Source organism: Ochotona curzoniae, unplaced genomic scaffold (assembly GCF_017591425.1).
Source record: "Ochotona curzoniae isolate NIBS_2020 unplaced genomic scaffold, NIBS_Ocur_1.0 scaffold_1037, whole genome shotgun sequence".
NCBI lineage: Eukaryota > Metazoa > Chordata > Mammalia > Lagomorpha > Ochotonidae > Ochotona > Ochotona curzoniae.
In genome coordinates this window covers 28,870,370-28,882,741 of record NW_024467083.1, presented here as the reverse complement: position 1 = coordinate 28,882,741, position 12,372 = coordinate 28,870,370, and the positions used below count along the sequence as shown (strand labels likewise).

Below are 12,372 nucleotides of genomic sequence, written 5' to 3'. Positions count from 1 at the left end.
CTGCAGCCTATCCTGTCCTAGCCCGTCCCCAAGTCTCAACCTTTGTTAGAGGGTACCAGCCTAGCCCTTCCCCATCTGCTCCCACCCCTGGCTCATGTAAAGCAGTAGGTATGATATGCATGACTTGCACTGCAGCCTGGTTCCTACACATGCCTATGGGCTAAGGTTGGTCCATCTCACTTGTTCTACCTCCCTCTAGAACCAATTCACACACTTGCCAACAGGTGCAGCTACCTTGCTCAGTCTGACCCATTCCCAGGCCTAAATCACGTACTCACTAGGGGAAACTACATTACACCATGGGAGTTTCCCTACCATGCCCCTTCCCAGACCCAGATCCCACAAGTGCCAGTGGGTGTCAGGCCTTTACCAAGCATAGTCTGCCCCTTTGTCCTGGCCTTTGTATGAACTGGTGGATGTTGAGACCCAGCTTAACACGTACCATTTTCTTGGGTGTGCCAGCAGTTGCTGCTGTCTGGAGCATCTTGATCTGTTCCCAACCTCAGTACCCATGAGTGTTGGAGGGTTCCATGGTCATGCCTAACTCAGGCCTTTGGCACCCCCAGCTCTTAAGCAAACCAGTGGAAACTGCAGTTCCACAGGAGTGGGCCCACATATCCCCTATAGAATCTGCCCCCCAGACCCAGTTCTCTTATGTGCTCATTAAGGTCACGGCCCAGCCTAACATTTCCCATCCCTTGTTCCAACTCTCATTGACAGGTTCTGCGGTCTAGCCCTGCCACTTAGGTCCCCAGCTCTAGATTTAGTGTACCCCTGTTAGTAGTGTGGTCTGTGGTGATCCATGCTAACTAGTCCAGCTCAGATCTCCCATGTGGATGGGTTCATCAGTCTGACACATAAAGGTCCTCTCCAAACTGGTTGGTCTCAGCCCCCTTGTTTACCTGCAAGTACAGTGGCCTTGTGGATGTAAGTCCTTCAGAAGTCATTTCTCACCTTCAAATCCTTCAACAGTCCTTCCTCCCATACATCCCCTTGCCCTTTTCCCTGATCAATCCACTGTCCCTGTGCCTGGGAGTGCATAGGTTTCACCAGCACACCCTTCTGAAGCCCAGTCTTCCAGTGGGGTGGTATGCTGGCCTGGAGCTTTGCCTGTCCACTAGACTCCCAAGCTCAAGGCACGTGTGCTGAACTGGGACCTTACCCCTCCACACACCCAAGATCCAGACTCATTTAAAGTTCCCCAAGTCCAGCCCACCACCAGGCCAGCATGCTAATTTAGGGCTCTCCCCACACTGCCTGGGACTAATCATGTGGGGAAATACCCAGGCTTGCTCCACCTGCCTGGACGTGAACCCCCAGGTCCCCAGATAGAGTAAACCACCAGCAACCATCCCCTGTCCTCATAGACAGGCTTTTCCAAAGGTGGGAGACATTGAGCAAAGAAGGGATCTAGAGTTATGTGGGCCCTGTCTCAACAGGCAAGTGATTTCTCAGTGTATTTCCCATTCTCCCATACTAGGTTTTGTAACTAGGAGAAAGCCGTTAGGAAAACAAGAATGAGTCAAGGCAGAGGCCATCCTATCCCTGTGGGGAAACTGGAGGAGGGGAATCCACGTGGAGAAGACATGGGTGGTACCAGGACTTGACCAGACTAATGCAAGGCTTGGGAAATAGCTGGGGAGGCCGCATATGGAGGACTCCACGGATCTAGTCTTGACACAGCAATAAGCCAGAAATAAGGTCAGACTGAAAGAAGATTGTTCAGCTAAGATAATTATTTAAACAAATCAATTACATAGGCATTAAAATGTATACAAGAAGTCATTGTGGAAAAAAAAATCATGGGAAAATTTGAGAAGTTGGTACAAAGAAGGAGGGATGGATACTTCAGTGATAAGCAGCCTTACTCTGGGTTCATCCCAGCTTATTACTTTGTCAGCTTCTGCCCTTGTGCCACCAGGCTGTGACCTTTCCCAGAAATTGGACCTGCGTGGTGGAGGCACAGCTCTTTCTTCTACCTACCCTGTCACTTTCTACTTCAGTTTCCTGTTCCTGAGGTCTAGAATCTTCCTCTAATGGTTCCTCAGCAGAAAGTCTTTGCTCCTGCTTCCTCTGAGACTCATTCCCTACAGTTCTCATTTCTCTGAATCCCAGGTGTGTGAGACCAAGTGTCATGTCCAATCAATGAAACTCCTGCTCTTATACCTGATCTGTTCTTTGAATATAAAGTGGAAGTTGCTATTCTTCTACTGAGATGACAATTGGGGTACGTTTTTCTGAGACAGGAGATCACCCACTGGGAAGCAGTGGGCCAGGTGGTGCGGGGAGGGAGGGGGCTGCATCCGCTTCCGGCCCAGGTTCCTTGAAGGTGCTCCCAGGTACATGATGTGGAACATGAGTACCGCCACAAGGAGCTAGGAGAGGCAGGCCAGGGACACTTGCTTACTTGGCAGACGAGCTCCATTTTATAAAGCAAAACTAGATCCATGATGTCATATTATATATATATATATACACACATATATATATATGTGTGTATATATATATAATGCTATTTTATACTACTTTTCTTCTATGCTTTCAGTAAATTCTTGTTCACATATTTCAATTTTTACATGAGCTGTTGAACAGCAGCAGAAAAATATTTTTGTCTCCAAACTGCAGCCCAGGTAGCAGAGCAGTGCGTCTTCACACTATTAGGCAATCATTCAGAAAACTGTGGGGGCAAAGTCAGTCTCTGGTCCTGAGAATGTTCTGGTCCTCCCCAACACTTGCGCCCGCACTGCCAGCCCGGAGACCTGGCTTCAGGTAATCAGGGAAGCAAGGCTCGGTCCTGTCTGCTCCAGGGCTGGCCTGGGACGTGGGCAGGCCCTCCTGCCTGTGAACTTGGGGAGATTATGCGACACCTCCAATGAAACAAGACTGATACACCATTTCGCATCCCCTGGGACCCCTCTGTGTCTGCCCAACACCTGCGGAAGCGTTCCCTGTCAGTGACTGACAGGGAAGAGTTGTGGAGTTGCTGCTATCCTGAACACAGAGCTGTGGGGGCTTTCACCCGCACAGTCCCCGGGGAGTCATCTGGAGGCTCTAGTCCCTCTTTGCTCCCTTAGTCCCCGCTGATGTCCAGCTAAGAGGCTCCCTCCCTTTTTCTCAGTCTCCTTTACTCTGGTTCACTAGATCTTTTTGTGTCTGAAGCTCTTGTACATATGCACACATTCACATTTCTGCCCTACTTTCAAAAACACACTCTTTTTAAAGCCATCTAACAGGCTAGCCGTGACTTCCAAGCTTTTAAATATTTTTTTTTCAGATTTCATTTCCAAAGCATCCTTGATTACCAAATTCCCAAATTAGTATCAATTAAAGTCAGGCTACTTAATTGCTCTGTTTAAGAGTGATAAGCCACAGAACCCTCAGGTCTAGCGGCAACTTTTTGGCTTGCCTGCACCAGTGCTAACCCAGTGGTCGGGAGGGCCTGGGCGACTGCCCGGGTCTACGTTTGCTGCCCCTCTGCCCCCTGGTGCTGTGGGTGGCTCCGCTCTTGCAGCTCTTCTTCTTCTAATTCTTGACTCTTCAATTCCTCCTCTAACTGTCTATAATTTTGAAGGTAGGAGGTTATACTCTTCACGGGACCAGAAGACATAGGGATGTGTAAATTCTGCTTCTTCATTCTTTGTAGTTCTTTACGTATCATTGAACAGAGAAAGGCGCTGAAGAAGATTAACATTCCAATTGCCAGAAACAAAAGTACACGAAACCAGACACGAGATGGTGACCGGGGGGCTGAAACAGGAAAGGACGAAGAGAAGAACAGCATTCTGTTAGGACGAGAAGGTAGGCTGGGCCCTGATGTGCCTACTCATGATGGAGGCCCTGGGCATTTCTGGGACCTAGGGGGAGATGCAGTGGGCTGCGGTGTACAGGGATGGGGCAGGCCTTTGTGAATCTAACCTACATGGGTGCACCCCAGGAGAGTTACTCCCTGGTTTCACAGAAAGTGCCATCTCTGTGACATTTACACTCAAAATGAGTTTGAGTTGAAGATTAACCCCTTGTTGGGGTGTTCCCATCCCTTGGCATCTGCCAGAGACCCTTGGGCAGATGGTTAAGCACAGCCCACACAGTTGCATGCTCATAAATACAGCCTGAGTGCTTCAAACCAAAACCTGTAGGCCAGGGCCTTCATTGCCCCTGACCCAGGACCATCAACAGACAAAATCCTCCTGGAGAGAGAATTGGTGAGGGAGAGGTAGGATGCAAGGAGCAGAGGAAAGAGAGCAGAGGACAGGGCAGGATGGAGTGTGGAAAGAACCCAGGAGAGGGGGAACAGAAACTGAAGGAGAGAGGAGGAGGAAGAAAGAGGAGGGAAAAGCATTAGGAAAGAAATGGAGCAGACAGGGAACAGAAAGAAGCACAATAGACGCTCTGAGAAGGGCCAAGTCCTGAATCAAGGGTGGGAAGCCTAGCTGTGAGCTTTTCTTGGAGAGCGTCTCTCCTCCCACCTGCACCCTGAAGCTCCCCAGATCCACGGGAGGAGAGACGGCCTGCCTTCTCCTGAGCTGAGGCTCTCAGGGTCATTACTCACCAACCACTTGCACCTGCAAGGCAGGGCTGCGCTTCACGATTCTTTCATCCTCTGTGGCTGCCTCGCACCAGTAGGCGCCAGAATCCTCCTGCCCAGCCTTTGGGATCTGGTATTCTGAGGACGCGTTCCTGTCCTGCAGGGTCTTGTTGCCCACGTAGAAAGAGAAGACAAGGCTCAAAGCAGGCTGCCCGGGGACCAACTTGGTTTCACAGCTCAGTGTCAGCGGACTCCCCTCCAGGATGGGGAATGGCAGGGATGCCCTCAGCACCGGAACTGGGAACAGCTCTACAGAGACAGTGGGTGGGGAGAGAGGTAAGTGGGACACTGGAAGCCACAGCACCCTTGAGAGCCAGGCGGACAATAATAGGAGCAGTTTCTAGTGTCTTTCCTGTTTCTGTCTCAATGGATCTTATGTCAGACCTAAATTATTCTCCTAGCTATGTTGAGTTTCTGTTCCTTGCTGCTACAATAAAATGGATGAAAGGGATCTCAACCACCCTGATTAATGAGGCCTTGTAATCCATTGGGTAGAGCAAAGACTGGGAGCCAAGACCTCAGTTTTGGTTCCAGCCCAGCCAGTAGTCATGTGTGGCCTTCAGCAGGTTGCTTTTCTGCCCTGGAACTCAATTTCTTCCCTTGTAATAGGAAATGGGGAGTGTAGGTGGTTTGTGATTGTCCTTAAGGGGCCTTACAACTGCAACTGCGTAAGTACTCAGACACAGTACCTTTTACAGTAACAGATACTGTTGCTGATGTGTAACGATGCCTTCCCATGGCTGAACAGTAATAAATGCCATTATGACTCAGGTTGGCTTTTGGAATGGTCAATTCAGAATCCTGAAAAGAAAACTTAAATGTTGTGTCATTGTGATAGAAAAGCAGCTTGCGCATCACTGAGTTCTTCCAGCTGTGACATCGCAAGGTCAGTGGCTCCCCTTCAGTGAAGACTCTGCCAGAGACCTGGAGCAGCAGCCAATCTGAAAAACCCAAAATGTAGGAACCATTCATGAATAATAAACGAAACACTCCGAGGCATCTTCCAACACGTGCATATCCACATGTTAGCATAGTATAGGTGACAATTCTGTCCGTTTTCTTTCAGTACCATTTGTAACAAGCAAAATAAAGCAAAAAGTCCAATAGTTTATTAAAAGAATGGAAAATATATACAATTTAAACAAGATTGAGCCTAAATAAACTGTAATTTCTCAACTGGCATGAATTTCAAATTATAATTTTAGAGGAAAAAAATTAGCCAGTCACTTACATTAAGTCCAAAAATAGGTAAACCCAAAGACAGTAAGTCACTGCCAGGGAGATATGGGCCAGAAAGAAGAATTGGAAGTGTTGTGTTTCCTGATTGGGGTGCTGCTGTGAGATGTACACTTCAGATTTGCAGTGTAAGTCAGATTCAGTTTGAATTTCTGCTAAATATAATATCAGAAAGATAGCATTCTTAATGAGCCATCAGCATTAACAGTCCTTGAGTCTATGCAGAGGTAAGGAAAATGGCCTGCTCTTTCTCTTGAGCAGAAAGATACTTTTCCCTGAAGAATATTTCAGTCTCCATTACTTGACAAATAAAACTACATACAGATCTCAGTGCCTGATAACATTTCATTCGTTTTCTTTTCCTCCTACTGGCTCACAGTAATTCCATGCCCAGGGCATTAGGAAATGTTCCCAAGACTACACGCACAGAAATGGAAAACTTGGAGGCTTTCTAACAGGCAGGCTTATGGTGCAGCTACAGGTGACGCCTTCAGAAAGCTCATGAATCATTTGTATTAACTTTTAATTCTATTTCTCAATAAGTGTCTTAAAACCTCATATAGCCGACATTTAAAACACACCTCTATGGATATAAACAGACTTTCTTTTTATGCAATCAATTGTAAAACGAAGAAGAGAATATATGCTACAAACCAGTTTTTCAAAAGTTTAAGTTTGCTTGGTGAGAGGGAGAATTTTCTGTTCACTGTGCATTTGCCTGAATTGCTGCTATTGTCTACAGGAGCACATTTTCAATAACGATGCAATTGTAGGTCCTGAGGTTTGCTCTAGATGCTTCATTCACATCTGACCCAGCTGAGGCTCGTGACATTATGAGTGCATTGGTTTTATTTTACCTGATAGGCACATGGCGTTAATGAGTTCACACCGGCATCCAGCACGGACAAAACGAAGGAAGAGCTTGTAATTCCAGACCCTACCCCATGCCTCTCTTACCTCTGTGCACGCCCAGCTGCACCGGCTCGCTTGGTACAGAGAGTCCCGTCTGGCAAGTGTATTCCCCAGTGTCATTGGCGAGGGCATTCGTGATGCTGTGGCTGGGGGACGAGGTCTGAAGAGCTGTGCCGTTGAGGAACCACCGGGTGGCGCTGTCCCCAGGCGCACGCGGCCCCGCACACCTGAGAGTCACTGCTTCCTCTTGGAACACATCGACCCACGGGGGGTGCAAGGTGACCACTGCCTTCGTGGGGTCTGCTGGGCGAGAGATCAGAAGCAAAAGCCGACAAGGGGAGCGACAGGAAGGGCGCTGCAGTGCTGGTCTAGTTTGGTGGCCAGCAGGGGAGAGAATGAGCAGTCAGGGTCAGTGGAGAACCCGGGCAATGCATGCTGAGCCTGCTGCTGGGAGCTCTCCAGCCCTCAGTCTGGGTGCTAGGGCTCTGGGGTTCCCGCAGGCCCCCTTGCCGTCAGCCAGGAGACAGGATTTGGAGGTGGGCCCGGCTGGAGCCGCTTGTCTCAGCCTCCTGTCGTCCTGACCCGGTGGGCAGAGCACAGACCTCCACTAGTGTCCTCGTGGAGCCTGTTGAGATTCCTCCCTTGGCTCCTTCAGTACCTGCGTGGCCGGCTTCCAGGGGAAAAGCCAGCTTAAGGATTCTTGTAAAAGGAACAACGTGAAACATGTTGGAAAAGCCAGCAGAGGTGGTTTGTTTGTTTGAGCTGTGGTTTTATGTTCATTTATCTTGCACTCCAGCCACTTTTGAGTATATATTCCTGAAGTCACAGCTCAGTCAGCACATGTTAGCAACTTATGTTAGGAATTAGGGTTTTATGCAACAACATCTGAATATGGACATTTTTACATCATCTGGAATCCTTCCCTTTTCTATCCTGATCCTCGTGCCGCAGGCTAAAGGGACCCACAAGGTAGGAAGGCAGCGTCGGACAGGTAGGGTTAGACATCACTCACCCTGTTGCCCACCAACTGGAACTGCCAGAGACCAGAGAACAGAGATGTCAGCCAGTCAGCAGGAGACGACCAGGAAGGGAGAATTGGGGAGGCAGAATTAATGTCGGATCTGAGATGCCAGCTTGACTCTCTCAGGTTTCTCCCTGTGCTCCTCCTCCCAAATCAGTTGCCAGCAGAACAGGACGACCTCCAGGTGCTCAGTGACAGCTCGCTTTGATGTGAGGTTTCCTGCTGCAGTGCTGGTTTGGGGTCTTCCTTCCCATCCCTATCCCCACCAGTGATGCCTGCGACCACCGACACAGCCATCTCCTAGTTAGGAGTTCAGGCCGAACACACCAAAAGGACAAACCCTTGGCTCGGCTGAGCCAGACCAGGGCCCTTCCAGCCCCACTCGGAGCCCGACTTACCCCACAGGAGTAGGGCCAGCCAGAGCCACATGTTATCTCCCTGATGCGAGGGTAATGAACTCTGCAACACAGAATCAGTAAAGAGCTGTGTTAGGGGCTCTGGGTTCAAGGTTTCTGGCCAGTGTACACATGTTCATCTGTCCACCTAACTCTCTGGCTACAGAATTTATTAGTGCATTAAAAATTTAGAATGCTTCACTTAAAATGGAAGAATACATATTCAGCTCAGAGACTTGATGGTTGATTAAAAAAAAAATCCCACATTGAATGTTACGCATGGAAAGCCAACAACGGAATCCTTAGTCACTCTTATTATAGTGGCTCTAAAACAGAACACTCACTCCTTCTTAAGGAAAAGTAGCTATTTCCTTGCCCAAGGCTGAGACTCACTGGGAAAGGGTGGTCCCTGGGATCCAGCCACAGGGCATCTTCAAAGCAGGGACAGCATCCCTGTTGACTTGGGCCTGGGTACAAGTGGACGTTATCCTGTGGCCTTGCTCTTCCACACATTGGAACATGAAGAGATTCAAGCTATGAACTATAAAGCATGTTACAGATCATCTTGGCTAACACAATCCAAATTTCCCATGTTTGTAGCTAGCCCTTTTCTTCATTTACCTTAATAGATGATCAGAACCACACAGGCAAAGCATGTTTATTCTGGTGATGGCTATGTAAGATCCAGTTAGATTCCATTATTAACATTGAAAATTACAAAGCAGGCTGTATTTATGTTCATGTCCTGGGAAAGCAGTGGAGAATGGGCCAAGTCCCTGGGACCCTACACCCAGAGACCCAGAAGGAGCTGCTAGATCCTAGCTTTGAATTGGCTCAGCTCTGGCCACTGTGTCTATTTGGGGAGTGAACCAGTGGATGGAAGATCTTCTCTCTGTCTCCCCTTCAGTCTCAGTAAAAATATGCCTTTCAAGTGAAGACAAATACATCTTCAAAAACATAAACAAATAAAATGAATTATTCTTCTATTGCCCATTTCTCTGAACAGTGGTGAGTCCACCTTGTTAGAGGCACCATTCTTTATGTCCTCAACACACACACACACACACACACACACACACACACACACACACACAAATAGATGACCTGGAGCCAGTGTTTGGCAAAGTGACACAGTACCCCTGTGGGCACTGGTGTGAGTCTCAGCTGCTCCACAGCTAATCTAGGTTCCTGTTAGTGACCTGGAAAAGCAGCAGAGAATGGTTCAAGTTCTTGCGTCCCTGCATCCACATGGGAAACCTGGATGGGGATTTGCCATATAAAATTTTTCTTCTCATTTTGAAACAATCATACCTTAAGACACATTTTTTAGAAATTTTATGATTTATATGAAAGGCAGAATTACTGACAGAGAGATCTTTCATATATTGGTTCACTTGCAAAATGACCATAAGGGCTGAGCTAGGCCACGCCTAAACCAGGAGGCTGGAATCCTGTTTGGGTCTCCCATAGCAGAGAGCCGGATTGGAAGTGCAATCAGAGTTACAGAGAGAGGGACACACAGTGATACAGAGATCTTCCTTCTACTGGCTCACTCTCAAACTGGAATCCCACATGGGTGGCAAGACTACTAGCAGGGAGTTGGAGCAGTGCAGCAGCCCAGATATGAACAGGTGCCCATAGCAGGTAAATGCAAAGGAATCTTTTTAAGATTTGTTTATTTTGGGCCTGGCACGGTAGCCTAGCGGCTAAAGTCCTCGCCTTGAACGTGCTGGGATCCCATATGGTCACCAGTTCTAATCCCAACGGCCCTGCTTCCCATCCAGCTCCCTGCTCGTGGCCTGGGAAAGCAGTCAAGGACAGCCAAAAGCCTTGGGCCCCTGCACCCACATGGGAGAGCCGGAAGAGCTCCTGGCTTCAGATTGGCGAAGTACCGGCTGTTGCAGTCACTTGGAGAGTGAATCATCTGATGGAAGATCTTTCTCTCTGTCTCTCCTCCTCTCTGTATATCTGGCTTTGCAATAAAAATATTTTTTTAAAGATTTATTTATTTTTATTTGAAAGGCAAATTTTCTTAGAAATTGTATAAATCTGAACGCTCCAGCTCATAAGCCCGAATAGCCAAGTTGAGGTTTTGTTAAGACCCCACAGAGCTTTACACTGGGTCTGGAAGGGCTTTTGTCAGAGCTCACAGTCCAGCTGCCACAGCCATAACTGACTAGCCGTCCTTCTCTAATAGGTTTATCCTTCGAAGCAGCCACCATTGTTTTGGCTCTGGCTTTTTTCTAAGGTGCCAGGCTGGTGTGGCAGAGAAACAGAAGCTGGCTCTGGCAGTTCCCAGGCAGAAAACCAGAAGGGCAAGAGGAAGGAGCCGAAGACAGCAGTTAGTTACTGGGGCTGCAGCCACACCAGCTGCCGAGGTCACCAGGTTTGCTTTAGCTGCTTTCCTTTCTCTCTCTTTTTCTCTCTGTCTCTCTCTCTTTCTTTCTAAAGATTAATCTATCTATCTATCTATCTATCTTTCTATTTATTGGAAGTCAGACATACAGAAAGGAGGAGAGACAGAGAGGAAGATCTTCCATTCACTGATTCACTCCCTAAGTGGCTGCAGTGGCCGGAGTTAAGCTGATCTGAAGCCTGGAGCCTGGAGCTTCTTTTGGGTCTCCCATGCAGGTGCAGTGTCCCAAAGGCTTTGGGCTGTCCTTGACTGCTTTCCCAGGCCACAAGCAGGGAGCTGGATGGGAACCAGGGCTGCTGGGACACAAACCAGACCCCGTTTGGGATCCTGGAGCATGCAAGGCGAGGACTTTAGCCGCTAGGCTGCCATGTCGTACCCCAGTTGCTTTCTTTAGTTTCAAGACAGTCGCATTCATTTTTTACAGGATGCAATCTTATTATTTTCCCTCTAGGGTGCTCCTAAGTACCACTCAAAACTAAACATCCAGCTCTAGGTGCTTAATTTTCTTGCCAGCTTTTTAAATTGCATACACAGAAATACCAGTTTAAAGTATCTGGTCTTAGCCATTTTAAGGTTGAAAATATTTATAACCCCTTCTATTGAAAAAGATACTTGCAGGAAAACAGACAAAGATGCCTGCAAGCTTGAGCGTCACAGGTGTTGCACCTGAAAGTGGAATGTTGGCAGGTGAGCAGGTGTCCCAGAAAGTTTAGTTTTGGATGTTTCTCTCTCTTTTTTTTTTAAGATGATCTATTTTTATTGGAAAGTCAGATTTACAGAGAGGTGGAGAGACAGAAAGACCTTCCATCCTTTGGTTCTCTTCAAGTGGCTTTGGCTGATCTGAAGCCAGGAGCTTCTTCCAGGTCCCAAGGCTTTGGAGTGTCCTCTACTGCTTTCCCAGGACACAAGCAAGGAGCTGGAGTGGAGCAGCAAGGATATGAACAGGCGCCCTCATGTGATCCCGGCACATGCAAGATGAGGACTTTAGCCACTAGGCTATGGTGTCAGTTGCCAGGCTGATACCTAGTTTCTTATTTTGGCACAGGGAAAGATACGGTCTAAAACTTTGAAAGTGGTGGATTAAGAGTGCCATTTTGAGCCGTGTCTCGGTTTCTTTTCCTGGCTGTGTAGTGACTTGGGGACTCATAGTCCTGGTGACCAGCCTTGAGCATGCTTCCTAGCTGTGCCAGCTTACACTTATGGTTAGGGGAGCCTCATGGCAGTTAATCTGAGATACTGCCTTGAAAGCTTCCGGTCACCTGGACGTGCTAAGAATGCAGCAGAGGGAGCAGAACATTCTTGAGCTGGTAAACTAAACTGGTAAACAAGAACCCTCATTCAGGTCTCACATTTTTTGTCTCCTTCAGCCAGAATTTAAGACTTTGTTCAAAGGTCAGAATGCTTCCCTCCCTAGTGCCCTTTTAACAGAAGGGATAACCTGGTATTAGTTCATGATAAGCTAGGTCCACAGTGGCTGTAATCTTAGGGTAAAGATGAACTAGAAATGAAACTCCCCTTGGGCAATACCCCGTAAACTCAGCGCATCTTTCACAGCTTTGACTTGGTTAATCATGTCTCTTGGCCAGGAGTGGCTCTAGGTGCCCGCGGGAACGCCTTCCCTCTAGGTCTCAAATTATTCCAAGAATGTTTTTCTAAACACATGCTCCAAGATAACAACAAATGCAAACAAACTCAGGTATCCATGAAAACCAGCAGACACATCTGAAAATAAAGGCTCACCCCTCCTAGAGATATTAGAGTTCTAGAAAAGACTATGCAATATAATGATGCCTCCATGGTTTGTGAA

The 12,372-nt window shown here is 47.8% G+C and overlaps 1 protein-coding gene across 1 annotated transcript; it reads right to left on the bottom strand.

Annotated features, from left to right (window-relative positions):
* Positions 1-1,708: 1,708 nt before the first annotated feature.
* LOC121168625 (high affinity immunoglobulin gamma Fc receptor I-like) lies at positions 1,709-8,240 on the bottom strand. Its single transcript, XM_040998905.1, has 6 exons — positions 8,153-8,240; positions 7,746-7,766; positions 6,779-7,033; positions 5,275-5,526; positions 4,550-4,834; positions 1,709-3,747 (listed from the first exon to the last, which is right to left on the bottom strand). Exons 1-6 carry the CDS (start codon positions 8,181-8,183, stop codon positions 3,458-3,460), a joined length of 1,134 nt encoding a protein of 377 aa, XP_040854839.1. The 5' UTR covers positions 8,184-8,240; the 3' UTR covers positions 1,709-3,457.
* Between the last annotated feature and the right edge of the window lie 4,132 nt (positions 8,241-12,372).

Bases quoted from the DNA above. Each gene is read 5' to 3' on its own strand.
- LOC121168625 (XM_040998905.1), bottom strand. From the start codon at position 8,183: ATGTGGCTCTGGCTGGCCCTACTCCTGTGGG. The intron at 7,767-8,152 runs GTAAGTCGGGCT...GGTCTCTGGCAG, and splicing joins GCTGGCCCTACTCCTGTGGG to TTCCAGTTGGTGGGCAACAG. The intron at 7,034-7,745 runs GTGAGTGATGTC...CTCGCCCAGCAG, and splicing joins TCCAGTTGGTGGGCAACAGG to ACCCCACGAAGGCAGTGGTC.